Source organism: Pongo pygmaeus, chromosome 10, assembly GCF_028885625.2.
Source record: "Pongo pygmaeus isolate AG05252 chromosome 10, NHGRI_mPonPyg2-v2.0_pri, whole genome shotgun sequence".
Classification (NCBI taxonomy): Eukaryota; Metazoa; Chordata; class Mammalia; order Primates; family Hominidae; genus Pongo; species Pongo pygmaeus.
This window is the reverse complement of record NC_072383.2, coordinates 2,545,080-2,570,983: the sequence shown is the minus strand read 5'-3', so window position 1 is coordinate 2,570,983 and position 25,904 is coordinate 2,545,080. Positions and strand designations below refer to the sequence as shown.

At 48.9% G+C, this 25,904-nt stretch overlaps 1 protein-coding gene across 19 annotated transcripts in view; it reads right to left on the bottom strand.

Moving 5' to 3' along the window:
• LOC129009980 (voltage-dependent L-type calcium channel subunit alpha-1C) overlaps positions 1-25,904 on the bottom strand; it is a 716,779-nt gene that overhangs the window by 167,197 nt on the left and 523,678 nt on the right. For 17 of the 19 annotated variants that reach the window (XM_063672312.1, XM_063672327.1, XM_063672314.1 and 14 more), the window contains exons 8-9: positions 20,660-20,763; positions 12,617-12,789 (exon numbers count right to left, since the gene is read on the bottom strand). In XM_063672312.1, coding sequence (XP_063528382.1) covers positions 12,617-12,789; positions 20,660-20,763 — 277 coding nt within the window. Of the gene's footprint in view, positions 1-12,616; positions 12,790-20,659; positions 20,764-21,065; positions 21,170-25,904 lie in introns of all 19 variants that reach the window. The other 2 variants (XM_063672311.1, XM_063672313.1) reach the window with 2 other exon arrangements.

Here is a 25,904-nt window from a genome sequence, read left to right as displayed (position 1 = left end):
TCATTTCCTTTGAGGAGGGATGACTCTGGATGGCACCACATGTGTGGGCCGTGCTGGTGAATCAAACTGGGTGCAGGAGGAGAAGAGTTTATGGCCTTATCAGTCAAGTGCAAGTTTAGGCTCAAAGCCAGGTGTTTGGAAATGAATACAACCTCCTGTTGTGTTGTGGAAGGCCCTTGCCCTGTTCCCATGATGCTACCTTTGAGCATGTCCTGTGATTTTTCGGGAGACAGTGTTGAAACCTGCTCATATCTCTAAAAGAAATGGAATCTGGGAGCACTGTCAGCTGGGAGGTGGTCACTCCAGTGTGATGCGACAAGGCCCTGGAACAGCAGCACAGACACTTGACTTTGGGCCAACAGCCCCCACATGGGGTAGGGTGTGGTTCGGGGATGCATGATTAAGCCCAGGGAATGAGGACAGACTCAGGGACCTGGAGCCCCCTTTATCCCCCAGGGTTTTAGATTTCTGTAATTTTTGGATGGCGATGGAGCTAACCACATGGCTAAATAAGGAATCCAGCACCTGGCACCAGGATATAGAAAGAAAATAAGACATAAATGAGCCAGCCCTTCTCTCCCCAGCTGCCCCTCTTCTCCTGACCCTCACCCCAGCCTAACGCTGCCAATTGCCTTCTATTTTGAAGAATTCCATCTATCTCCCCAACAGACCACCCTTTTTATTAGGCAACTCCTTAAGCAGATTCTCTGTTGTTTCTGGCAAGGCTTCAGTTCTGTCCCTCTAGCAGTGTGGCTTCAACACAAAGTGATCACAGTGATTAATAGTCCAGTACTTACAGCAGGTATTATAGTTATTTAAGAGGACAAAGTCTCTCCTATTACATGAGGGTAGAAATCTCTTCTGGAAACACTGCAGCTGTCACCAGAGGCATGAGTATTTCCATTTGGTGAAGTAATCCTGAAGGATGGAGCCATCAAAGCCCATGTTTGGGGTTGTTACTCGACTTTTTCCCCAGGAGGCATTTAATCATGCAGGCAGGGATTTAATGAGGCTGAGTTGCTTGGAATTCTCCATATGGCACCTTTTAGGGTAAGGGGACTGCTTGTGGGTGTGTTTGTGGTCATGGGTATTAAACAGGCCTTGGAATACCAAGGGGCAGAGGGTCATGGCAGGGATCCCACCACGGAGCAGGTAGGAAAAACCGACTCCCAGGAAGAGCCCCTCAGAAGGGCATGGCACTGCACAACCTCCTCCATCAGCCCTGAGGCTGAAAAGCACAAGGTGTTTATCCTGGAGCCTCCAGGATAGGTGTTCAGGGCCTGTCAGCCCTTAGGACCCTATCCCAGTGGATGCAGGCTCTTTCCAATCCTTCCCCGCCTGTCCACTCCCACTCAGGCCTTATCAGCCTCTGACTGCCCCCCAGCTCCGCCTCCAGCTTCTCTCTCCTTCCAGCCCATTGTCCACACTCAGCTGCACAGTGACCTTTCGATGGTAAACTGGTACCTTGTCATCCCTCTGCTTAAAGCTCTTCAGTGGCTCCTCCTTAACCACAGGACAGAGTCCCACTCCGAGGCCCTTTGGGACCAGGTCCCAGTCTTTCCATCCTGATCTTTCTTTTTGGCTTCTCCCCTGTGCACCCTGAACTCAAATCACCACGAAACATGTGCAATTCCATCTCCTTTCCTTCTTTTAAAAATTATTTTGCTTCTACAATTTTGCAAATGTAGCCCCCTCAGCTTAGAAGGTTCGTTTGCGATCTTTTGGCCGTGTGACCTGCTGCCAAACTGCAGCAGGGACAATGCCCTGTGCCCACCCAGCCCCAGTCCTTCTGCCCCCGAGCAGCTAGCTGCTGTTCGCCAGTCCCCTGGAAGTCAGGCGGAAGTGGGAGCTGTGTTCTGGCCGATGGTGTGTCGGGAGCAATGCCCACACTCCCAGGCCTGACTGCTGAAGCCTCCAGCAGGCCCTCTATGCTCCCTCTTCTGCTGGCCCGATGCAGAGCAGACGGGAGACCGCGAGGCCCCGGGGGTGGCAAAGCCACAAAAGGGGCGCAGCCTTGGGCCCTGAAGATCGGTGTGGCGGAACTCTCCTCCCTCCAATCACCAGCCCACACTCCACCGTGGAGTGAAAAGTAACCTTTACTGTACTAAGCAACTGAGATTTCATTTGGGGGCTGCTTATTACAATGGTCTACCAACCCTGACTGAGATGGCACCTTCATGAATCATTCTTAGGGCAGGCAGTCCCTCCCACCCTCTTCCAAACTCTGCTCTCTCTCTTCTGTGTTTCTCCGGCCCCTGGTTCATGACTGCAATTCATCACTGTCACCTGTCTGTTGGTGCATCTGTCTCCTGAACTAGGCTGTAAGTCCCCTTAGGACAGAGATGGTGTCTATTTATCTTAGTATTCTGGGTGCCCTGTTGGGACTTAAATGTGTGTTAATGTGCCCATGTCTCTCTCAAGCACTCAGGATGGTCTGGCAGGCATGTGGCTCTAGGAGTTTCCCTCAGACACTAGCTACTGTGTTGAGACCAATGATTCCACTTTCTGTGACCTTTCCACTAGCTTCAGGGTTCCAGGTTCTATAACTCATCCTCCCATGCCATGCACCCGATGATGGAAATACAATACGTGGCTAATCTCCCTCCATTACTGGATGATAATTTTCCACATCAGCAAGTAGTGAGAAAGGCTGGAGCTGTCACTCTCTCCTCCACTGATAGCATCTGACAGTTAAGATGTCTTGATGCGGCATGAGCTTCTTACCCCCAGTGTTTACGGAGAAGGAAGCGTGGAGTGGGTGAGGGAGCCAAGGGTAACTGTAGTGTAGGCAGCTCTGTTTCGGGGCTGAGCACTGGTTATTGGAAGAAATGGATCAAAGGGAAATTTAGGATGATTCATCTCCCCTTCCATCCCTCTGCTGAGCTACTTTAACTCTCAGGTGTATAGATCGATTTGCAAAGCACCAAATTAAAATCAAACCAGCTCTTTACTGGGTGCCTACTCTGGGCAAGACCAAAGTGGACACAGGCAGGTCCATTCTTAAAGCAACCCGTGGCTTTAGGTAGGTGACAGGACTTCTCCAAAGACACCATGTGTCAGTGACCCTCCCGGGGCCCCGTAGTGCTGAGGTTCCTGGGATCAGAGACTTGGAAGTGATGACACTGTAGCACTGCACAGCCCAGAATCATCAGAGACGGTTCCATGACATTCCTCACACTGTACTTGCCAAGGCAGGAAAGTGGTAAGCTAGAACTCCCATTCCCAGAGCATTCTGGCTGATCAACACCCTCCTCTAAGCCAGTCCAAAGGAATCCTGAACTGAAGGAAACCAGATAGGTCACGGAATTGATACATCTCCTTCCAAACAAAACTGCCTCTTAAACCATTCCAAAGGGATGGCACTTGACCTCAGTTCGCTTTTTCTTTCCGTGAGCAAGATAATGCCATAACTTCTTTCCATGCTTCAAATATAGTTCTCAGAATCATAAAGTTCAACTTAAAAAAATCAAACCCATGCCCTACTACCAGCACCACCGCCCCCGCCCTCCCGCCCCATCTCCGTTCTTTTCCTCCTTTCTCTGTCCACCTGCTTTGCATATTAGGCTGAAGCGATAAATGCAACAACCAAGGAAAATTCACAGGCTGTTCTGGCTGGGGGACTGGAGGGCCCGCTTCTGGTTCCCCCTGGTTGGAAGAGAAGGGCATTCGTGAGGGGGCTTGTGGTAGAGACCAGTATGGTATAGAGGGAGCAGAACTGGGAGCAGCGCCCACATAACTGTGCAACTTACAAGCTGAACAATGTGAATACATTAACTTTTCCGAACCTCACTTTTCCCATCTGCAAAATGGAGCAAACAGTACCCATGTGAGATGATCTTGGGAAAGATGAAAGGAGACCATCCAGGCCTTCTTCACCTTCCATGCAAGAAACAGACATCCCCTCTCATGCCTCTGCCCCTGTCTTTCCTCTGCCCCCCAGCCCAGGAGAGCCCCAGAGGGCTGAAATGTGTCCATGATCCAAACTCAGAATCTAAAAGTTGACGCCATACAGTGAAACAATGACCCCTCCTACGGGGAGTACGTGGGCATGAGGTAGCTTTGTCCCTGTTCTGTTGACTCCTGGCTTTCTCTTCTCCTGGGACTATATAATTCTAACTCCTTCCAAACGTTCCTCTTGGCCCACTTTCTCAACACCAAATCATTTCTGTCCATTCTGTCAACCACCATACACTCTCTGGGGGCTACCATGAACACGGCTAAGACTGGAAAAATGGTATTTGGCCAACTAGGTATGAATGTAGGGCTATCAGACCTTAATTCTCTGATCCGAAGAGAATTCAATTCAATTCATTACGTGTTTTTGGGGGAAGTCTGTGAAATAGAAATCATTGCCCTGCATAATGAGTGGGAGAGTGAATAAGAAGTTACCAATGCATGCTCCTGCCTCCCGAGAGCTTTCTATATAACAAGAGGGCTAGGCCACCCCCACCCACTGGTGGGTAGGTGAGGGTTGAGTGCTGACAGTGCCTGTCCTGAGATGGGGGCTCTGGGAGGCCTGAGCCAAGACATGCTCTTCGACCTGGGCTGGGAGGCCACGGAGGAGCAGGGGAGGAAATGGGTGCTGTAGGCAGAGGGATGGGAGATGGGTAAAGGTGCAGAAACAGGCCAGCACAGGTGTTTCTGGAAAACAAGATGCAGTTTGACTTTGCGGCAGGGCAGTAGAGAGTGATAAGGTTCAAGCTATTGGCTGGGACAGGTCGGAGATGCCTGAAATACTGAGAGATGTTCAGGCTTTATTCTGTAGCCATGGAGAGACATTCAAAGCTTTTGAACAAGGGAATGACACAGTTGGCTGCAGAAATATGAACTTGGCTGCATTACACAGGTGGCGTGGGAATGGGGCTGGAAGGCAGGGCAGCAAGGTGGCTGCGAGTCCAGGCGGAGAGAGGTGAGGGGAGAGGAGGGAAGGAGTGAGAGGTCCAAGCGAAGAAGCGAAGAGGACAGCCCATATGACTTGACTGACTGAACGCAGGCACTGATAACTGTAGAAGGGCACAGGAGAGGAAAGAGGAAGGAGGCTTTGTAGCCTGGGGAACTGGGAAGATGATGAAGCCTCTAGAGAGAGAAGTGGGTTGGGAAGATGCTGGTTTGGGCTGACCCTGGCGGGCAGGCAGAGGATGCTATCCTCCAGGCCCTGGAGAGGAAGAGGGCCTTCATGCTCCACACCCTGCCAAGGACCCCCAGTGTGCCTGGCAGTTCAAGAGCTAACAGCTTGTTTGCTCTGCCCCTGCAGGGTGGCTGGCTGGCCAGTGATCCCAGGAACACAGCTGCTCTCTATCCACATCCACTTTAAACTGCAGGAGAGGTCCCAGTGGCTCCCTGGTAACTCCTGTCCCTCCAAAACCACAGTGTGGCCTCCACAGCACCCGACCCAGCCCCTGCTGCTCATAGGCCCCTCCACATAGCCTCCGTTCCTACCATAGCTGTTACACAGTGAAAGGCAGACCAACACAAAGGCAGGTATCTAAAAAGGGTGTGGGAATCCTTCTTCTGGTGCCTTTCTCAGCTGGTATTAACAATATTCTCCACCATAAACCTAGCCATCTGGATTCTGGAGTTTGTTGGCTTATCAAGGTTATCGTTTCGACCTGGACACTCCCCTAAAGTCAAGAAGGCGTCTCCCCAAGGGGAGCAGAGCCTTTATTAGCTGATGGCTTGGCAGAGCTGCCAGGCACCTTTATGCTGATCTAATGCCAGGCCCAGGAAGTTATGAATGTCTCCTGTCAAAATGCCATGTGGCTGTCACCTTCCCACTCTCTGAAGCACATGGCCATTGGTCAACGAGAAGATTGTCATGGCTTCCCAACAGCTTAAGTTACCAAGCCTTGCCCAAAGCTGGTGGTTTTGCTTTGGGAAGTGTCCGAGAGCTCACTGAAACAGGTTGACATGCCTACTTTGCACCATATACACAACATAGCCCTTCCATAGCTCTTCCACTCCTCCCCTGGCCAGGAAAATGGCATCTGTACACTTACGGGGCCAGATAGCACAGCAGCCAGGCTGTGCGCCAAAGGTAATGTGCTACCAATGAACAGACCCCTTCTGGATCCTTACTACAACATAGCCCCAACACCCCACATTGGGTGAGACGCCTCTCACAACACCAAGTCCACAGGACCTTGCCCATGGGTATTCGCGACTACTAGAACCAGAAACATCCATCAGTGGTTTCACTGCACAGCCCCAGTACACAGCCCCACTAGCCACCATGGTCTTCAGGGAACAGCACAATCTCGTTGCTTAAGAACTCCCAATGCTTTCCCACGGCACTTCGATTTCCCTGTCATCGCCACTGTCCACACATATGGGGGGCTCTGTGCTCATCTGCCTGTTTCTAAATGGTGCCTTCCAAGAGTTGAGAGTGACTGAGGGCTATTGGAAAGCAACTGTGCTCATGAAAGGAAATGACTTTGAAAGGATGTCATTGGCGATGCCACAAGGAAGTCAATTCTGAGCAGACAGAACAATGAGCCAACTCGGTCCAGGGGCAGTGTGAGCTCACCTGTTCCAACAGCTTAGAGCATGGCAGAAGGTGCTTTGCTAAAACTTGCATATGACATGCACTCACGCTTGCATGTGTTCGTGTGACTTATATGTGCCATGACATTCCCATGCTCTGGCCTATGTCAGGTCATGGGACACAAGGGTGAATTAAAGGCAGCCCCGTGAAGGACCTCTCAGTGTAGCCCAGCAAGCAAGTGTAAAGAGGTGGATGTAATTCCACAAGATAAGTGGGCACGTGCCCCAAGAGCTAGGGGGACAGAGGGACAGTTAGGGAGTGCTGCTGCCTGGGTGTCCGAGAAGGCTTCTGTAAGGAGCACTGTGGTCTGCTGGGCAGGGTCCTGTGTGGGGAATCTGGAGCCCTGGGTTTGAGTGCTGACTTCAGTAACATTTAGGCAGGTGGCTGTTTCCCACCTTGGGCTCCAGTTTCCTCACCTGATCTCCGGCAACTTTCCAGCACTAAAGTTTCCAGGGCTCTGATTAGGACCAGCTGAGAGTTAACGTGAAGGCCCAGGAGCTACTTCCAGGCTCTGCCTTAAGGATCTGCCCTCACTTCATGTCCTGGCAGCATGATCACTCAACAGCGCAAGGTATGAACAGGACCAAGGACGAAAGCAAATATCGGCGTGTCTTCTCATGTAATCTGAGCCAGATGCTCCACATGTGTTTGTGTGACTTGTATGTGCCATGACACGGGATTGTGTTGTAGGTATCGAGAGGTCCAGGATAAATACTGATCGTACTGATTTTTTTTTTTAAAGATCAAATAACTATGTACATGCCCTTGACACATATAAAATAATGTAAAGCAGCAATATTCAGGTTACTGCTCTCAAGCCACATGGGGCCCTTTCGTGGACAACCTGCAGCTCTTACAAGCCTTCCAATTTCCTGTCTCAGTAATACGTGATCCTAGACTCTGTGGGGCAGGCAGCAGGCACGTGGCTCTGCTAGCTGGTGATGACTGCAAAAGTGGCTCCCGAGTCCCATAACTCGATACCATGGGGTGAATATTTAATCCTGCTTATCCGCATGGAAATTCAATATTTAGTTCCACCATCTGTCTTTTTACATGCTCATCCACATCAATGTCTGTCTTGGACTGCAAGCTTTAGAGAGTCAGGGCTGCATTTAAGTTGTCTTAATGACATGAGAGAGAGATTCCTGTAAGCATGGATATTTAATAAATGTGTTTTTTCATCTTGAAGAGGAAAAAGAAGAAAATCTGTCTCTTTTTCTTTATGGCTTCTCCCTCTAGTGTCTGACCTTCTATTAGATTTAACGTCACAGCTGGAAGATAAGCCCTGTCCCTTGGAGCACTGCATCTCTGCTGATGACAATAACCCCGCGCTAATGATGGTTCTGCAATGGGTCCCTTCACAGGGGCTTCTCACTGCTGCTCAGAGGGAGGGGAGAAGCAGTCACTAGAGTGGGGAGACCTCAACATTATCCTAGTCTTTACCCAGAGAGAAAAGGGGCTTGGCTCTTGGCTGCCCCACTTAGGAAGCCGCATCCAGGGCAACAGTACATAAACATGCCCCTTTCTTGCCTCTTTTTTGCCTTTTTGGCTCTGAAATGGCTCTTGAGTATCATGTCCTCTTTTTTCCAAGACTGTCTGTAACCCGTTGCAGAGGCAGAGGCTGGTATTGGCATTGCTGTAGAAGGGAACATCATGATGGGCTAAGCTTTAAACACTGACTGTCTTGAGGCCATGGGCATGCTAGAGTCTGTGTGAGTCTCCTCCGCTCCTCTGAAGCCAGACTCTTCAGATGGCTGGAAGCTGGGCCATGCCAAAGAAGCAAGAAGCCTGCAGAGCAACGCTCCATGCCGTTGCAGGAGGCATGCAGACTCGAGAGATGCACAGGGTAAGGCTGATTTGCCAGGAAGCTTTCTCCCGAGCATTTCATCCGACAGCCTGTGTTAAGGCACCAGCAAGTGAGCCCCACATTGCTAAGCCCAATGGTCAGTTTCCAGTCACAGCAGCAACACTCCTTTGCATTCCCTCATGTCTCTCTGGCCATGCCTTTAGGAGTCCTGTTTGCTGGTTCTTTCCCTTTATCCCAATCTCCAAACATCAGTAGGGCTAGGACTCAGTTCTTGGACTGCATCTCACTTCTGTCTACACTCACACCCCAGTGATCTTATCCAGAGACCCAGGGGTTAAGTATCTTCTATATGTTGTTGACTTCCCAAATTACAGTTCAGCCACAGATCTCTCTCCTGGAGAGGTTCATTCCTTATTACATACTCAACATCTCCACTTGGATGTTTAATAGGCACTTCAAACTTAAAGGTCTCAGATGGCTTTCCTGATCCTCCTGCCCTGACACGCGTTCCTCTCACAGACTTCCCCATATCCATAAATGACAATTCCCCTCTTGGCATCGTTCTGGACAATTGCCTTGGAAAACGCCCTACCTCTGTCTCACACATCCCATATCTGATGTGTCTGCAAATGACATCATCCTGAAGTCTGACCTTATCACTTCCATGGGTGTCAAGACCAGGCCCAGCATCTCCTGAGGCAGCAGGCACCTGACGGGACCCCTGCCTCTCCCTGGTCCACCTTCACTCCATTTTGCACATGGCAGGCAGATGGACCCTGATAAGTGTCTGTCAGATCGTGTTGCTTCTCTGCTCAATTAAATAGCAATTAAATACCCAGAGGCTCTTTGGTTTACTCCCAGTAAGAGCCAAGTTCTCACAACAGTTTATATACCCTACTCCTTGGGTCCCACAGCCTCACATTACAGCATTCACCCCCTTACTCCCTCCTCTCCAGCTGCACAAGCCTCCTCAGCTCTGGGTTCATCAGCGTGGCCCCTTCTCATCGGCCCCTTCTCGCAAGCCCCTAGAAGGCTCTCTTCCCAACTATCTGCATGGTGCCTTTCCTTCCAGCCTCCAAGTCTTTATTCCAATGCTGCCTTCTTCATGAGACATTCCTTGGCTGCCCCCTTAAAATCACAACCTCTCAACACTCTTCCCCCTTGACTGCTTCACCCCTCTCCGGCACGCTATTTAATTTACCATCTGTCTCTCTACTAGAATCTAAGTTCCTCGAGGGCAGGGATTTTTGACTCCCTTGTTCACTGCTCTATCACCAGTGTCTACAACAGTGCCTGGCAGAGAGCAGACCTTTCATTTGTGAATGGGTGGACTAATGAATGAATGAACTGGAACATATTTTTGTATATAACTTACTGGCCACTTCACTTACACTAATATTTACAGAAATGCCTCCCAACTGCATGCTTTCTTTCTGTTGTCCTTCCAGGCCATTTTTTCTACTCCTTGGTGGCTTTTGCAGCTTTCCCTAAGGAAACAGAATCCCTGGGCTCCCCTCAGGTATGCTGGGTGTCACCAAGCAGCTCCTGCACTGCACTCAGCCCCACCTCCCCAGCCTCACACCACAGGCATCCAGATGCTGCCCAGGGGAGAAGTGGAGTCACCACAGCTGCTGCTGAAGAGTGATCAGCCTTTTCTCTTAAAAGATGACTTGGCTTTTGAGCTGAAGAGAGTTGGCAAACATACCATACAATAGTCTTTTAGAAATTTCAAAGGCTAAGATATTACGGTAATTGAAACACATACGCTTCAAACGTAGCAGGATTTCTCCCCTTGTATTTGTTTCAAAGGGCAATCTATGAAATTCTCAAGACAGGAAGATAGTTTCTGAGCCACTGTCTTACCTTTTTTGCAAGTGAATTAGGCCTCTGATTCCTTAATCATTTCATCACATCCATTCTACTTTTAACTGGACTTCCCCAACAGACGCAGTCCTTTGGATTCTCTTCCTGGCTCCATTCCTGTCTCTCACGTTCCACTTCATGGCATGCATCTATCTTACCGTCTACACCTTGCTTTTTAAAATATTCATTCCCCTGCCTCATCCCCTGGAACTGTCCCACTAATTAGCATTTCCACTAATGAAGGAGCTAGGCTCCCATTCCAGTCCTCTTAGGACAAGAAACAGACCCCCAGGGCTCCTCCAGCCGTAAGGAAGCAGTGCAAGGCGAGAGAAACCAGTCTCCAGAGTCTAAGGCCATCCTTATCTAGGCTTAGGAAAATCTTAGCGAGACTGTCTATTGGGTTAGGCAGCTCATTATGCTCTTCTCAAAGTTTGTCAAGAAATTTGGGTAGATGGGCCTTGTCAATGTGATCTGCTCCAGCAGCAAATAATACTCCATGCTGGGAACTCTCCTAAGAATTTATTCATTTAATGGGTTAGATGGAGAAGCAGCACACTCTCCCTTGGAAGCTCCTGTTTTAGGCAGAGAACAGAATAGCTATGTTCTGTTATCTCAGTGGACAGCCACTGGCTGCTAAACATGTAGTGGCTATTGCAGGTTTTCAATAACACATGCTACAGAAATGCTCATCACCATTAGTCACAGGTAGGGCCAGTGCTCTGACTTAGGGTGGAGCCAGGAGCCAGCATACAAATTCCTGCATTTTAGAGGTAGGCTTCTCCATGGCTCACAGGCCAACTTATTTATTTACCATACCACTCAGTGCCACAAACTAATCAACTACTCCTCAGTTCCATCAACAGTGTAATAGAAGCTGTCAGGCATTTTTCCAGGAAGACCCTCAACGACATCATGGCTCATTGTTATTATCCATCAAAGGCCCTGTATTCCAACTTGCAAAACCACTTAGTGGAGCACAAAGGCCTCCTTAGGTTACTAAATTATGTTGTTACCAGTCCCTTGTTGTTTTTGTGCTTTAATTTTGTATTTGCTCCTTGAGCAGCGTTATCAGAAAGGGAGCAGTTGATAGATTTATTAAATCTATCTTTGAAATGAGGGAGCAGAGATTCTGCTCCTGTGAACATCTTTGGCTGTCTTCGTCCCTTCTTCCTGCACCTGTTTCTGCTCCTGGCAGCTCTTATCATCATCGTCTCTGCTCAGGGTGAAGTTCCAGCTCCCTGTCTTTACCAGCATGACTCCACGCAGCAAATGCCCTGGATGGCTCTTTAACCTGTTTGCTTCCTGGAATACTCTAGATGCTCAGTGTTTAGGAAACTGTTTTTAAGTAAGGCTGCTTGAGAGGACAGAAATTCACCTATTCAAACATGTATAGTGAAAGAGAAAGATATCGCACAAAGAAAAAGAAAGAAAGAGTATGGTTAGAGTCACAGAGATCAAGGCCAAATGAGATACAGAGAGTTGTTAGAGTTAACCCAAAGGTTCTCAAATTTACTATGCATCTTGATCACCTGGGGGAGTTGTCAAAACACACATTCCTGGGCCCCATCCCCACAGTTTCTGGGTCAGTAGATCTGGAGTGGGGCCCAAGAGTTTGCATTTTTAACAAGTTTCCAGGTAATGCTGATGCTGCTGGTCAGCGGCCACGCTTTGAGAACCACTGAGCTAATCTGATAAGAGCCTGAATTTTCATGATCCATCATTTTTTACATATTTGTGAGTCAATGTCATCCATCACTTTCATTTCTATCCCAGCCACAGCCTATCCAACAAGGGGCCACGTGAACCCCGGAGGAAGGGATTTGGCTCAATTTCCATCACCTAATTGCATTCTGCCGAATTCCTCTGGGCTTCCCCCAACACTCCCACTTAGCACTTCCCCAGGTCTTTGAATCTAATCCCCTTAAGGAAAACCTTTGACTACCTTTCCTATGAGAAAGCTCAGTGGTGCATGGAAATCTGCAAACGGGGAAGGAATCCTGAGCAGGTATAAAGTTTTCCAGGCAGCTGCTTGGCACACATTGTTCCTTTCAAGCAAGCCTGTGCTTTCAAATGGGAAGCCTGTGCCCCTGCCCAAAGAGGTGGAACCTGGAGGAGAAGGATCTCTGATATTAAAAAAGCCTCTGCCTTAGCAAAATCTCAACGGTCTTTTAAGGTGAAATATTCTAAAAGGAGCATAAGGTTTTCTAGATCGACAGCTATGATTTCCCACATGTGACCGACGTCTGCGTGTAGCAAGTGACTGCCATCAGTGAGATAACTGCTGTTCCAGGAAGGCACACCGTGGGCTGCCAAGAAAGGGTGGCAGTCAAAGTTCTGTGCTGACCCCGATGCTGTCTCCTCTCCCCCAGAACCCAGCCCAAACACAGAAGAAGATGGCTGCTCACTGTTTCGGGGCTTCTCCTCATCCATGCCTTCGTCCTCGTTCTCAGGATCGATGTCTTCGGCCTGAGTGATCCAATCCAGGTAGCCTTTGAGATCCTCTTCTAGCTGCTGCTTCTCCCGCAGCTTCTGGAAATCTCCCCGGGCCTTGGCCTTCTCCCTCTCTTTGGAAAACTCTCTGGTGAGAGTGAGAGGAGGCGCAGGGCAGGAGAGCACAGAGAAGGAGGGAGCACCGAGAAGGGGTGAGGATGGAAGGAGAGATGGAGATAAGGAGAAACAAGAGTCTTAATTGCTTTGCAGGGAGAAACCTGCCCACACACCCCTACTTTCCACAGACAGCTCCGCTAGTCAGCCCAGGTTAGGTCTACTCTCACCTCGATGGGAAGCATCAGTAAGGGGACATTCCTGACACTGGCCAGGAGAGGCTTAAGGGGATGGATGAAGTCCATCTCCCTCTTTTCCTGGATCATGATTACAGGCTTTGCTTTTTAATAACTGTTCTCCAAAGACCTGGGAACCCATTCCAAGCAGTAACTAAAAACCTCCACCACCATTCCAGAACATGCATTTCAATCCCACCCAGTATTGAGTGGTAGTTTAAAATTCTCCCAAGGGTCTCCAGGTGACACAAGGTGTTAGGACCGGCAGTGTACCAAAGCCCACTCACTCGCCCCAGGTCCTGAGAGCCAATCATTCATGTCTCTTCCCAACTCTGGCTTCAGGGATGTCTCGCTGGTAGCTTGAGATCGGCCACAGTGGGAATATTTACACCATGGTAACAGGCAAATGCTGAAAACCAGGGATTTCCCATATAGAGCCAATTGTTAAATATTTACCAGTATACCACTGATTTGGGACCCAGGAGATTTAATGTCCTCAATCTCTATTCTTATGACGAGCTCAACCTGCCATTCAGCATTCCTGGAAGGATTTGTAATCTAGAGAAGGTTCTCTCCCACATGGAGACAAATGAAGATTCCAAACACAAGAAAATGTCCTGGGGGCTGCCTTTTTGGTTTAAAGAAATCCAATCAGAATAGAAAAATACATAAAATCAAGATGATATAAAAGTTAAATGATGCATTTAATTTAAAGTAATAATGAGTAGAAATTGAAACTGGAGTGGGATTTGCTGGAAGAATGGCCTATTGAAAAATTTCTGACACAATAACTATTTCTTTTCTATGATTCTGTCCTAATTTTCTCTCTGACTTCGAATTCACTTTCTGAGCAAGGAGGAGGCTGGCCGGAGAAGGCAATCATCAACAAAGCGAATTCTCAATCCTCCAAGCAAGTCTGTGCCTTTTCTTGCAAAATAGGTATAGGGGAGTATTTTTGGTTTTGATATGCAGTCTTTGGGGAATGAGGCCCTTGGTGGTACGTGTATGTATGTATTTGTGTGTGTGTGTGTACATGCACAGGACATCTTGGTTAATTCTTGGAGCCATGATGTCTTCCTCTCTCACCAGTGAAGGCCCAGTTCAGGGCAAGAGGCTGCTGGAAGCACCTTGGAGAATGTTTTGCTCAAGCCACTCTCTAGGAAAGGCACCATGGAAGGACGGAGAGCACCACAAACCATAAGAGGGCAAAGGGCTCTGCTCCTGAGTCTACTGTCATGTGGGGCAGCTCCATCACTACCTGCACTGCCTAGTGCTTGCATTTGGCCTGTGCCACTTGGGAGAGCACTGATTTCAGCATGCACCAACTTTATGGTGAGATGGAGTTGAGGCTGGGGTGGGGCCTAGGGAACTTTTTAATTGGGAGAATGTGGGGGCTCTCAAACTAACCAGTTCTCTTCACCTGCTGCCTTAATGATGCTCTGGTTTGGGTTGAATTTTCTTCTTAAATTTGATTGAATCCAATTCTAATTGGATTGAACTTGCTGTTTCTTGGGCTTCCTGCCAACCAGCGGGTACCTTCATTTCTTTCCCAAGGAGTTTTATGCTAGGGAAAAGGGACAGATTGACAGCTCACAATGGCAAGGGAAACTTTGCTCCTTCCCTTCTGGGGATGATCACAGAGAGATGCCATCCCCTCTCCTCCTAACCTCTTATCCCTGTACCTGGTTAAGCCTTCGGGGCCTTAGTCTTGCTCCTGGAGACAGTAACCTCATATAGTATTTTTCTCCCTATGCAAATCAACTCCAAAAACTGTGTTTCAAGGCCTCCTCTCTTGACTTTCTGTTTACCTCCATTTGCACCCCTCTGGGGTGGGTTTGGAGTTGCAAGGGGCTGAACTTCACAGTCCCTTGTAAGGGCTCACTTCAGCTCTTTTGAGTGACTTTGCAGAGGGTTCAAGTTCTGGTTACAAAACACCTACCCATCCTTCTTTTGGAGTTGGGAGAATAGGACTGGGACTCAACTGGAGTAGGGACAATTGGCCCAATCCTGTTTTACAGCATCAGTCCCATGGAATGAAGCTCACCATCTATACCCCAAGGCCTCTGGGGATCTAAAATAAACATCATAGGGGGAGAAACAGAACACGAGGTATGCTGGTGATTCTGCCTGGCTTGAAGATAATTTTCCTCATAGAGGAAGGATGTGTTTTGGGAGTGAGAGAGGGATGGAGAAGGGCTTTAGTCAGATCTGGAGCGTGGCTGGATCCCATGGCGTGTGAGGCACAGCCAGGCTTGAGGCTGGATGGAAGACGAGCCAAGGTTTCCCGCTGTAAAGGATCTGCTGGTGGCAGTGTCTGGCTCTCTTTATCTCCTTGCCTGGATGCCAGCCATGTTCCTGCTCTGGGGACTGAGCTAATGAAGACATGGAGTCCCAGCCTGACAGTCTGCACTGGGCCCAGGGACTGCAGCCGGCAAGACAATCAGTTACAGCTGTGGGATTTGTCACGAGACAGGACTGCATCTCTCGCCAGCAATGGCCAACATGAAAAATGAGGGGTGGTGTGGAGAACCGGGCGCCAGGGCTCAGCGATATAAAGCATGCACAGGGCGGTGTGTGTGGAATCCAAGCAACAGCCCGAGGTGTTCTAGGCCCTTTGATCATCGATACCACCCAAGCTCCTTATTTGTGGATCCCACATCTACAAATGCGCCTACTCACTAAAATGTGTTTGTAACTCCAGAATCAATACTCGTGGCACTTTTAGTCATCTGTGGACATGTGCAGATGACAAAAACCTCTGCATGTTCCCGCTGAGGCCAAACAAGAGGCATGTAGCGTTCTGCCTTCCCAATTCAGCTCTCATACTGTGAGGTGTCCTTTTCACCGTCCACTTAGTGCCATGTTTTCTCATTTTTGTGCTTTTTGTTGGTGATTTTGCTGTTTAAAATGGCCCCAAGCGTAATGCTGAAGTGCCGTCCTGTGTCACCATGCGCAGGAGGGCTATGATGTGCTGCACAGAGAAAACACGTGCATTAAATAAGCTTCCTGCAGGTGCGAGTTACAGTGCTGGTGGCCACGAGTTTAATGTTAATGAATCAATCACATATATTAAATAAGGTGTCTTTAAATAGAAACACATATATATTAAATAAGGTGTCTTTAAATTAAAACAAGGTTATGTATTGATTGGTTGACAAAATGTGAGCAGAGGCTCACAGGAAATAACCCTGTAGTTCCTCAGGACCAACGTCTCAGTGTCCACTACTTCATGTTTGTGGTGACTTTATGGAATGTAACCGTCATGAATAAGGGTTACATTCCATAATATGACTGTGTATGTTGGGCCATCTCTTCTGCTCCCACCCCCAAGGCACGTGTGTCCTGACCTTTTATTGCTTTCTTCTGGTCCCAGATACTGTGTCTTAACTGTGGGGCCATGGTCCAGTGATGCTTCCTGGCTGTGAAATGGCTACCTCCCAGGTCCTCTGCTTTTTGGGGACAAGACATGCCCATCTCCCAGTGGGAAAAGGGATGGGATGACTACTTATGTAAGAAATCGTGGGCCTCTTGCCAACTGGAGGCGCACTTCCCAAGCCCTCTGTTTGCAATCGCTTAAAACAAAAAGCGACCAGAGTCCAGAGTCCAGAGGCTTCCACCTCATTACAGCTTCAAGTGCAATTTCAAGAATCTCATCATCACCGTTGTCTTTATCCTAGTCGGCTGGAGATTGAGCTTTCTGAGGGGAGGTAATCATAATCTGATATTATTCATATGAGCACCAGTCCTATGTCTTGCATAGGGTTAATGTGAGGACCATCAGATAATAAATTATTTTGAAACAATCCTTTAATATCTATTCTTTATATTGACTTTATCTGGCCTCATCAGAAATAGGTGTTCTGGATGTGTGCATGCTCCAGATAGAAGAGGTCTAACCCTCTCAGGGCCAAAAGTCTTTGAATTTCCATTAAAAACTTTTTCTTTTTTACTTTTAGAGACAGAGTCTCGCTCTGTCACCCAGGCTGGAGTGCAGTGGCACGACTATGGCTCACTGCAGCCTCAAACTCCTGGACTCAAGTGATCCTCCCACCTCGGCTTCCCGAATACCTGGGACTATACGTGCTGCCACCAAGTCCAGCTAATTAAATTTTTTTTTTTTTTTTTTTTTTTGTAGAGAAAGGGTCTCACTATGTTGCCCAGGCTGATCTCAAACTCCTAGCTTCACATGATTCTCTTGCTTCAGTCTCCCAACGCTGGGATTATAGGCACGAGCTACCATGTGCAGCCCTGAATTTCCACACTTTAAATGGAAGCTTTACGGAGTCATCTTCTCTACCTTCACAAGCAGAACACACCCAGCACTGTTCAATCTTTCCTTAGTGACTGAAGGACATAATTTATGAGGATGAGTTACTGTGCTGGGCTATAAAATCATATTATCCTTAGTTGTTGGAATGTAGGGTTTCACACCCACTTCTCCCAGTCCCAGAAGGCTCCAAGACCGCAGTGCTATTCAGTTAGTGGCTTTGCTCTCTTTCAAGGGCCATGAAGATCTGCAGGGCTGCTGGCCCCTCTGCTAAACAGCCCAGCCCTGCTGCAGGCCTCTGGGCAGTTGCCTTTGCAGCTTCCTGCTGGGATTGTGTGTGCCTGCTGGCTGTTTCCCGCAGTCTGTGCTGATTGCTTCTGTGCCTGCCTGCTCGCTCCTCTCACCCTTCCCACTGCAGCTTCTGCTCTTCCCCTCTCCACTTCTCGCCGGTCATTTAAAAGCATGGGATGAACCCGTCCTATGGGTTTGGGGAGAGTACACCACAGAGGTCAGGGATAGAAGTGATGGATTCACACCACTTGGGCTCAGCTCTGCATCCTGCATTTTTCACCTGCTGGAATTGAGGTCATTTTGCCTGCTGAGCCTCACTTTCCTTCTCTGTAGAATGGACACAGGAATAGCACCAGCTCACTGAGTTGCCATGAGAATTAACTGAGCGAATCTAGCGAACGCGCCGAGCACAGAAGAGCCTGACACAGAGAATGCTAGTGACTGTTAATGCTATCACTGTGACGGTCAATTTCATGGAGCAGTGAGACCTTTTTGAATGCTTCTGGAAGTGTAGCTTAATCAGAAGTCTGATGAATAAGCGGGTACTTGACTGCATGTTCAACTACACCTGCACCCAGTAAGTGTGTGATTATTCTATGGTCCTGGCTAATCAAGACACTGACTGGAAACCGTTACCTCTGAGTGGTCAGCCAACAGAAGGCTGAATCCAGCTTTGGCACTGCATGGGGCGGGGGCAACCAATTCAGAGTGGCCAGCCCTTGACACATGAGGAGAGGCCTCCTTAAACCAGAAAGGGGAGGTGCTCACCCATACACACATCTTTGCTCTTTAGGGCAGACCCTTGGCCAAGGAAGCCTTGGCAGATGTTCTATCAGTGATTCAGGAGCTGCAAGGAGCAGACAGCAGCTCTCAGAATGGGTCAGGAAACAGAGGCTGGGGAAGGTCTCCAGGAAAGACCAGCGTATCGACTCAAAGACTCCTAAGTTCAGAGGTCAGATAGCCTTCATGTTCTTGTTCTGAGTCAACCAACATTTTTGAATATTACTAAGCTCCAGGTTTGGGGTTAGGGGTCTAAACACACCCTAGCGCATTTAGGCTGAGTCAGCCAAGATATGGCCTTCCTCAACATCAGCAGCTTCTGTCACTTGACTTCACTGCTTTGATTCCTGGGCAGACACTCTGCTCAGGGAGGACCCTCAGGACCCAGCCCTCATTCTACACTTCAGGCTCTCGGCGGGGGGTTACTTGTTCAGATTTGGTTCCCAATCTCCAGGGGAAGAAAGTGGAGTTACATTCTTTTAAAAGTCTCGAGCTGTGGCTTGTGTTGCAGTTCAAGCTCATTCATCATAGACCTCATGGGAGGTGGTGCCTTAAGTGCTGGCTCTGGTTCTGCTACTTACCAGGGAAGTGACGTCGTACAAATCACTTAACATTTCTGGGCTCACATTCCTCATCTTTAAGAGGAAAGGCTGGAGCATGTCTAACATTTGATGATTCTATACTTCCAGTTATAACAGGCACCAAGTAAATAATAATCATTGTAATTACAGCACCATTATTGGGCACTTATTATATACCATTGTGTTAAATATTTTGAAAATGATCTTATTCTATCATCACAGCCACCTATGCATTGGAATTATCATCTTCACTTTTTCAGACGGGGAAATTAAGATTTAAAAAGGTGAAACCACCCAACATTATACACCCAGCAAGGACAGAGCTGGGATGCCTCAATTTCTGCTTTGATTCAGGGTGATGAGGTTGATTTTTTCAATCCTTTCCTTAGAGATTCACATATAAACACATGGGCATTTTCTTGTGTTTGAACATTAAACTGAAAACCTCTCTACCTTCCAGGCAATGAATCAGGGACTTACGTTGTTCTGCTCATCACTGTTATCCCTGATGGAAGGCACTAGTCTCCTGTGTGGCCTCGCCTTGGCAAAAGGCATTTTGTCATCAAGGTCTCTATTGGGCCATTCTCCATGGGAGGTGGAAGGGCTGGGAGGAGATTCTTTCCTCTATGCAGCTCTGAAGGCCAAGCCCACTGCTCTGCACTGCATTAGGGCAGCTGTAGGAGCTGGGAGTAGCTATTCCCAGTTTATGTACTGGGGGAAAGTGGAGAGCAATCTTTGTCTTTATGCCTAAATTTCTCCCAGCATTAACCCCTCTAGACATTTAGGAAAGACTCTGCAAAGCAGCTGATGAGTCTTAAGCAGAGTAGAAGTAGATTACCCCCCTCCCCCAAGTGGCAAAGGCAGCAGAGTGGGTTACCCATGAGCCGGTCACCAGGAGCATTTAGGTGTTAGGCCTTGGCATGGCTGGTGTGGACTTCTGAAGAAGAAAGTGGGCTGAGGAAATATCCCATGCGTTTCCATAGTGAAAGGTGGCCATCCTCAGGTGCTTCCTTCCAACTCCACACTACTTCTACCATGGGGTCTCGCTATGTTGCCCAGGCTGCAGTGCAGTGGCATGATCACAGCTCACGGCAGCCTTGAACTCCTGGGCTCAAGTGATCCTCCTGCCTCAGCCTTCTGAGTTGCTGGGACTACAGGTGTGCACCACCATGCCCGGTTACTTCTACCACTTCTAACTTTATCTGAGCAAGGGCTGAAATTAGGTAGATGTGATACTTGCAGCCAACTAGATAAAGTTAGAGGAAAGTGCATCTCATCTCCTCTATTCTTAAATAATCTATGGCTTTAAACAGTTTAGGGTCCTTTCCATTCAGAAAATGAAACTCAGAGATAGACTGCTCAGTCTATGAAGTAAAATGAGAATTAGATTTTGAGTCTGTCTTTGTTTATGTTTTAAACCAGTCTTTTCTTACCCATGCCTGTTCACCAGAGGCCACGAAGGCACAAGGAGAAGTGCCCTGCCTGCCTGGACAGCTACTTGAGGCTGGGAGGCGCCGGCTGGACCCAGTTTTTGTGGTGAAGCCAGCTCTCCTCCATTGTCCACCACCAAGACCAGTGGCACATCTGACCCTTTACCCAGCCAGGACAAGGACATCCACTTCAAGGCTCCTGTGGTGACCCCTTATCCCAGGTTCATCAGAGCCAGAAAAAGAATACAGCCAGGAATAGCAGAAAGAATAAATAAAAATAAATGGAAAAATCAAGACCTTTTTCCTTGGTCCTGCTTACCCGCTAAGCACACCGAGAACCAAGTTAAGTACAAAAAATGACCCTATGATGATTAGTGTAACAAAATAGATCCAGGGCCAGTCCCTTCCTACGGCATCATTGACCTGGAAGAACGGAATGATAGTTAGTGAGGCACACTCAGCAACCGAGCACGGCCAGTGCTGGTCCCCGGCTCCCAAGACACTGACCCACGCAGCGCCGGGACCCGGGGACCCTCTAGGTGCAAATCAGAGGCCAAACAGCCTGCCTGGCCAATGGGTCAGAATCTGTGGTTGAACAGAGGCTTTGTTGTGGTTTTCCTGGGCCTGTCAGGGTCCCGTCCCTGAGGACCCCGGGCATGTATGGAGTGGAACCTGAGACCTTGCTCGGCTGCGTTGTGGAGAGGACATAGAAACGGTCAGCTTACCCGCTCAACACACCGAGAACCAGATTTAGAACGAAAAAGGATCCAAAGATGACCAGACTGACAAAATACACCCAGGGTAACTCATAGCCCATAGCGTCCTGCATCTGGAAAGACGAAGGAAAGTTAGGAAAGAAGAAGCAGAATTGGGTTACAGCAAAGAGGCAGGCAGCAGGTGTGAGCAGATCGGGAGGAGACAGACGGGGTGAACGTGGGCTTTGTTCATGTGCACCAGGTTACCCATGTTACCCGAGGCATCGCCCACGTTCATAGGACCTCCTGTGACCGAAGGGGACCTCGGCCCGCTCTGCCTCAAGAGGAATCACTCTGTCTCTCTGTGGTTTTATTTTCTGAAAAAGAAACATTTCTCCAGTGTTTTCTATTCACTTGTCTGAGAAAATGGGTCACCTCAAAAAATAATTTCTTCAGAATGGGATGGTTTTAGCTCACTTGGGTTTGCCTGGACATTAAGCCTTTTGTTGTACCCAGAGGCCCCTGACCTTGGTGTATGAAGTACATCAGCTCCTACTGACAGGCCTGGAGAACTGAAACCACAGAGGAGGTGTGAGGAAAGATATCCTTCCTCAAGGGCTTGCCACCTGGACCGTGGGCCAAGACCAGAAGTTAGAGGCTAAACCCCAGTGCTTCACACATACTGTGGGCCACCGGCTGGGAGAGGCAATCATTTTGGTTTATGCATTCAGAGAAGGGTCCTGTGACTGCAACCACAGTGTAGAGGGAAATGGTCCTTGATGTGGAAACTCACTGTAACTACTGAATGGTGGAGAACGCCCCAAAACGTCACAAACCCCTACGGCAGCCAGAGACAGTGGTGCGCCGGAGCTGGCTCCTGGGGGCTGTGGGGAGCTCACCGCGCACATCTCCTCCCAGATACGTGTTCAGTGACCACACTGGTAGCTTGAAACTGATCATGGTGGAAGTATTTACACTACAGAGATAAGCAAGCAATAAATCAGCCCCCTGTACCCGCTGCCCCTAAGAAGAGATGCTTAAACATTTATTAGCTCACCACTGGCTGGAGGGTGGACGTGAAGATAAATTGCAGAGCTGTGCTTCCATCAGAGGAAATTTATTCTGATTTTAGTTTCTCAAATCTATCTCTTCTGATGCTTTCTGACTAAACAGGGTTAAGTTCTGGCTTCCTAAAAATGAACCCAACTTTGTCCCTGTGAAACTAGCTCATAGGAACCCAAACTTCCAAGGCACACAAGCGTCCTGAACGATTCACATCAATGGCTCTCAAAGTGTGGCCCACAGATGAACAGCTTCAGCGTCATCTGGGAACCTGTTCAGAAATGCACATACCTAGACCTCACCCTGACACTGTGGGGGAGGCCCAGCAACCCACGTTTTGACAGGCCCTACAGCTGATTCTGATGCACGCTTGAGCACCACTGATCACATTGTTCTCTCCATAGCTCCCAACTTCAAATGTACCTCCACAAGGTTGCATAGCACTGTTCCTCAAAGTGTGGTTCCAGGACCACCAGCATCGGAAACATCTGAGAGAGTTATTAACAAAGCAGATTCCTGCCCCATGCCCCCAAGATCTCAGGGTGGCCCACAGTCTGCATATTAACCATCCCAGGTGATTCTAGGCTATGTTCAAGTTTGATAACCACCCCACGATTTCCACCCAGGAGCCTCAAAGGAGTTCACGATTTCCACCCAGGGGCCTCAAAGGAGTTCAGGCAGGTGGGATGTTAATGCCCTCAGCCCTTGAGCTTCGCAGCTTCAGCAACCACATGCATTTGCCTAAGTACGCTGGATAAACATGTTCTCTGCACGCCGGAAATAGAAGACTGAGAAGTACCGAGACACCTAGCTAGTCTGACTGGTATGAAGTGTTACATTCCAAAATGTTCTTTACAGATCCATTGAGATGTATCTGATATTACTAAATTTTGGTTAGGAAAATTCACCCAACATAGTCATTGTGCATAGTGAAAATATCATGTCTGGGGCAAGAAGATTCCCTCTGTGGGCCCACTTGGCCATGCCATCGCGAAATTCAATTGAACCTGGGTTTACTGAGCATGCCCATTTTCCCATGTCTGGTTTGCTTTCCCAGAGCACTTCTCACTTGGTAACTGTATCATTACCTATTTATTACGTTTATTATTTGCTGCTTGTCTTCCATGCTAGAACGTGAGCTCCCTCAGGACAGGTGGTTTTGGCCTGCTTTGTTCACGGGTGTACCCCAGGTGCCTACAACGGTGCCTTGCACATGGTAGGTCCTCAGCTAATGTTCTTTGAGTGAATGAGTGAACTTGATATGTGTTAGGCACTGTGCTGTAAACACGAAATCCTTGTCGGAGGGGAGACAGGAAATGACCAGGCAGCTACAGTGCAGGCTGGCAGCTGCAACTGCAGAAGGAAGCGTGCAGGGTCCCAGAAGGCTTCCACCAGTGGAAGAGTGTCTGCGTGAGGCTGAGGGGGGCAAGGGCCAGGCTCAGCAGGCCTGTGTCAACCTTGCACTGCACAGCCACTGAAGGCAATGGAGATAAAGAGCAGGAAGGAAGCCCCAGAGTCCATGTGGTCCTATGATAGCAATGGAGGTTTGCAGAAATCGGCAATTGTTAAAAATAGAGCCTATGACTGTGAAGCCATCCTGGCGGCAAAGATTCTCCCAGTGGCTGAACTACTAAAATATGCAGCAAAACAGCAGCTGTTAGGAGAGGCAGGGTGAAAGGTCCTTGTGTGTCAGACCCTGTCCCCATCCCAGGGAGCCTGGGAGCTTTCCTTTAGCCATAAGGTAACTGTCTGAACCAACAGTGCAAAGGAAACCACGCCAGACTTCAGCACCAGGAGAAGAAAAACAAACCCGAGCCAATACAGGATGGGTGGGATTGGTGACATGAGATTAGGGAGAGAAAGGCATGAGAGCCACATGAGCTGCCTGACCACAGGCCACACTGACAGCCGTGCTGGCCACGATGGTCTGTGGTCTGCAGGTCCCATTGGACCATGGGAACTGTGAAGTCATTCTTTGATTATTCTTAGCAGTGGTCACATCAGAGTCCACGTTTGTTCAACAAGTATTTACTGAGCGCCTACTTGTGTAAGGGTTCTGTTGTGTATTGGACTGTCTGCTACAGGGAAGGCAATGGGGTTGAGATAGCCCTGGAATGGGAGTCCCAGGCACCCACCGAGGAAGAGGGAAACCTGGATCCAAGGTCATGGGGAGCCTGTGGGTGTCCTGGTAGCTTTTCCTCTCTCAGAGTAAATCCTGCGAAGGAGGGTCAGAAGCAGTCCCTTTCTTTTCCTCTAAATGAGTATTGCTTTACTTTCTTTTTTTTTTTTTTTTTTAGGCGGAGTCTCACTCTGTCGCCCAGGCTGGAGTGCAGTGGTGATCTTGGCTCACAGCAAGCTCTGCCTCCCAGGTTCACGCCATTCTCCTGCCTCAGCCTCCCGAGTAGCCGGGACTACAGGTGCCCGCCATCACGCCCGGCTAATTTTTTTTTTTTTTTTTTAAGTAGAGATGGGGTTTCACCGTGTTAGCCAGGATGGTCTCGATCTCCTGACTTCGTGATCCACCCACCTTGGCCTCCCAAAGTGCTGGGATTACAGGCATGAGCCACTGCGCCCGGCCTGCTTTACTTTTTTGAAAGGGTAGGGCAGTCAGGAAAAGCTTTTGAGAACTATGGACTCCCACCAGAAGTAATGTGCACTGCACACACACAGCGTCCTGCAGACAGCCTCGAGGGCACGCCGGCACCCTGAAGCCCGTGCAGGACCCCGTGGTACTGACCTACTCCAAACGACTGGTCTGTTCTGTTCGACCTCAAAGGAGCTTGCCCCGTGTGTATCAGGGGATCGAGAGTGGCAGAGGAGGTCTGTTCTTGGCAAACTCCCCTTGCTCCTCTCTGGGTCACAGACCCCACCTTCTTCAGGACATGTGGGAGCAGCCAGTTCCAGGAGGCCACGGCGTGCTCACCACGGTTCCCCTCCCAAAGCTGCCTCTGGAGCCTGGGCAGATGGCAAGTGGGAGTTGGGCTTGATGGCGCCCAGCCAACTTCCTCAAAATGAAATCTTTCCTCACTAGTTCCTCACACCCCTTAAATTTTGTGAACATTTAACCTCACAGAAAATGCAGCCTTGGAGGCCACACAAACCCACGCGCCTTGGAGATTTCCTAAGGCCCAAGCTTAGTTTGGGAATCCTTTCTTCTGCGCCACACACAAGGTGAGAGGCTTCCAGCATATGAAGGACTTCAAAGGGGGAGCTGCAGACCTCAAGGTCATGGCCCCACAGATAGCCAGGACCATAAGAGGAAACCCATGGGTCCCCCTCGCCATCCCACACTTCTGCTTTGGTCCCTCCTGGGCTGTGGGCTGGTTTTTTAGAGGTTCAAGATGGGGAACAGCAGGCGAGGGCAGGAGGCAGAAGGACAGATGAGAGATGGAGATGGACGAGGCGAGGGTGGTCCTCAGAACCTCACTGCCTGGGTGAGCAATGCTCAGCTGCCACAGAAGGTGATTTTCTGGCCTGCCTGGCTCTGGTCTGAAAGGAAAGTTCTCCTTTCATTTCCCTCTTACTTTCTCCTCTTTATTCTGGGCCACCTACTTTGGGGGGGCAGCTGAGTAGAGAGCACACAAAGCTGGGTAGCTCTGAAGTAGGGCGATGCCCGGAGTCATGAGACTGATGTCCTAAAGCAGTTGAAACGGAGCTATTAAGAAGACAAAGAATAAACTCAGATTTAAAAAAAAAAATGACCCAGATTGCTGACACCCTTATTTAGAGGTGAAATAAGGGATAGGTCTTCTAGAGCCATTAAGCCATGTTCCTCAGGTCTCCTGACTTTCCAAAGGAAAGTCAGCT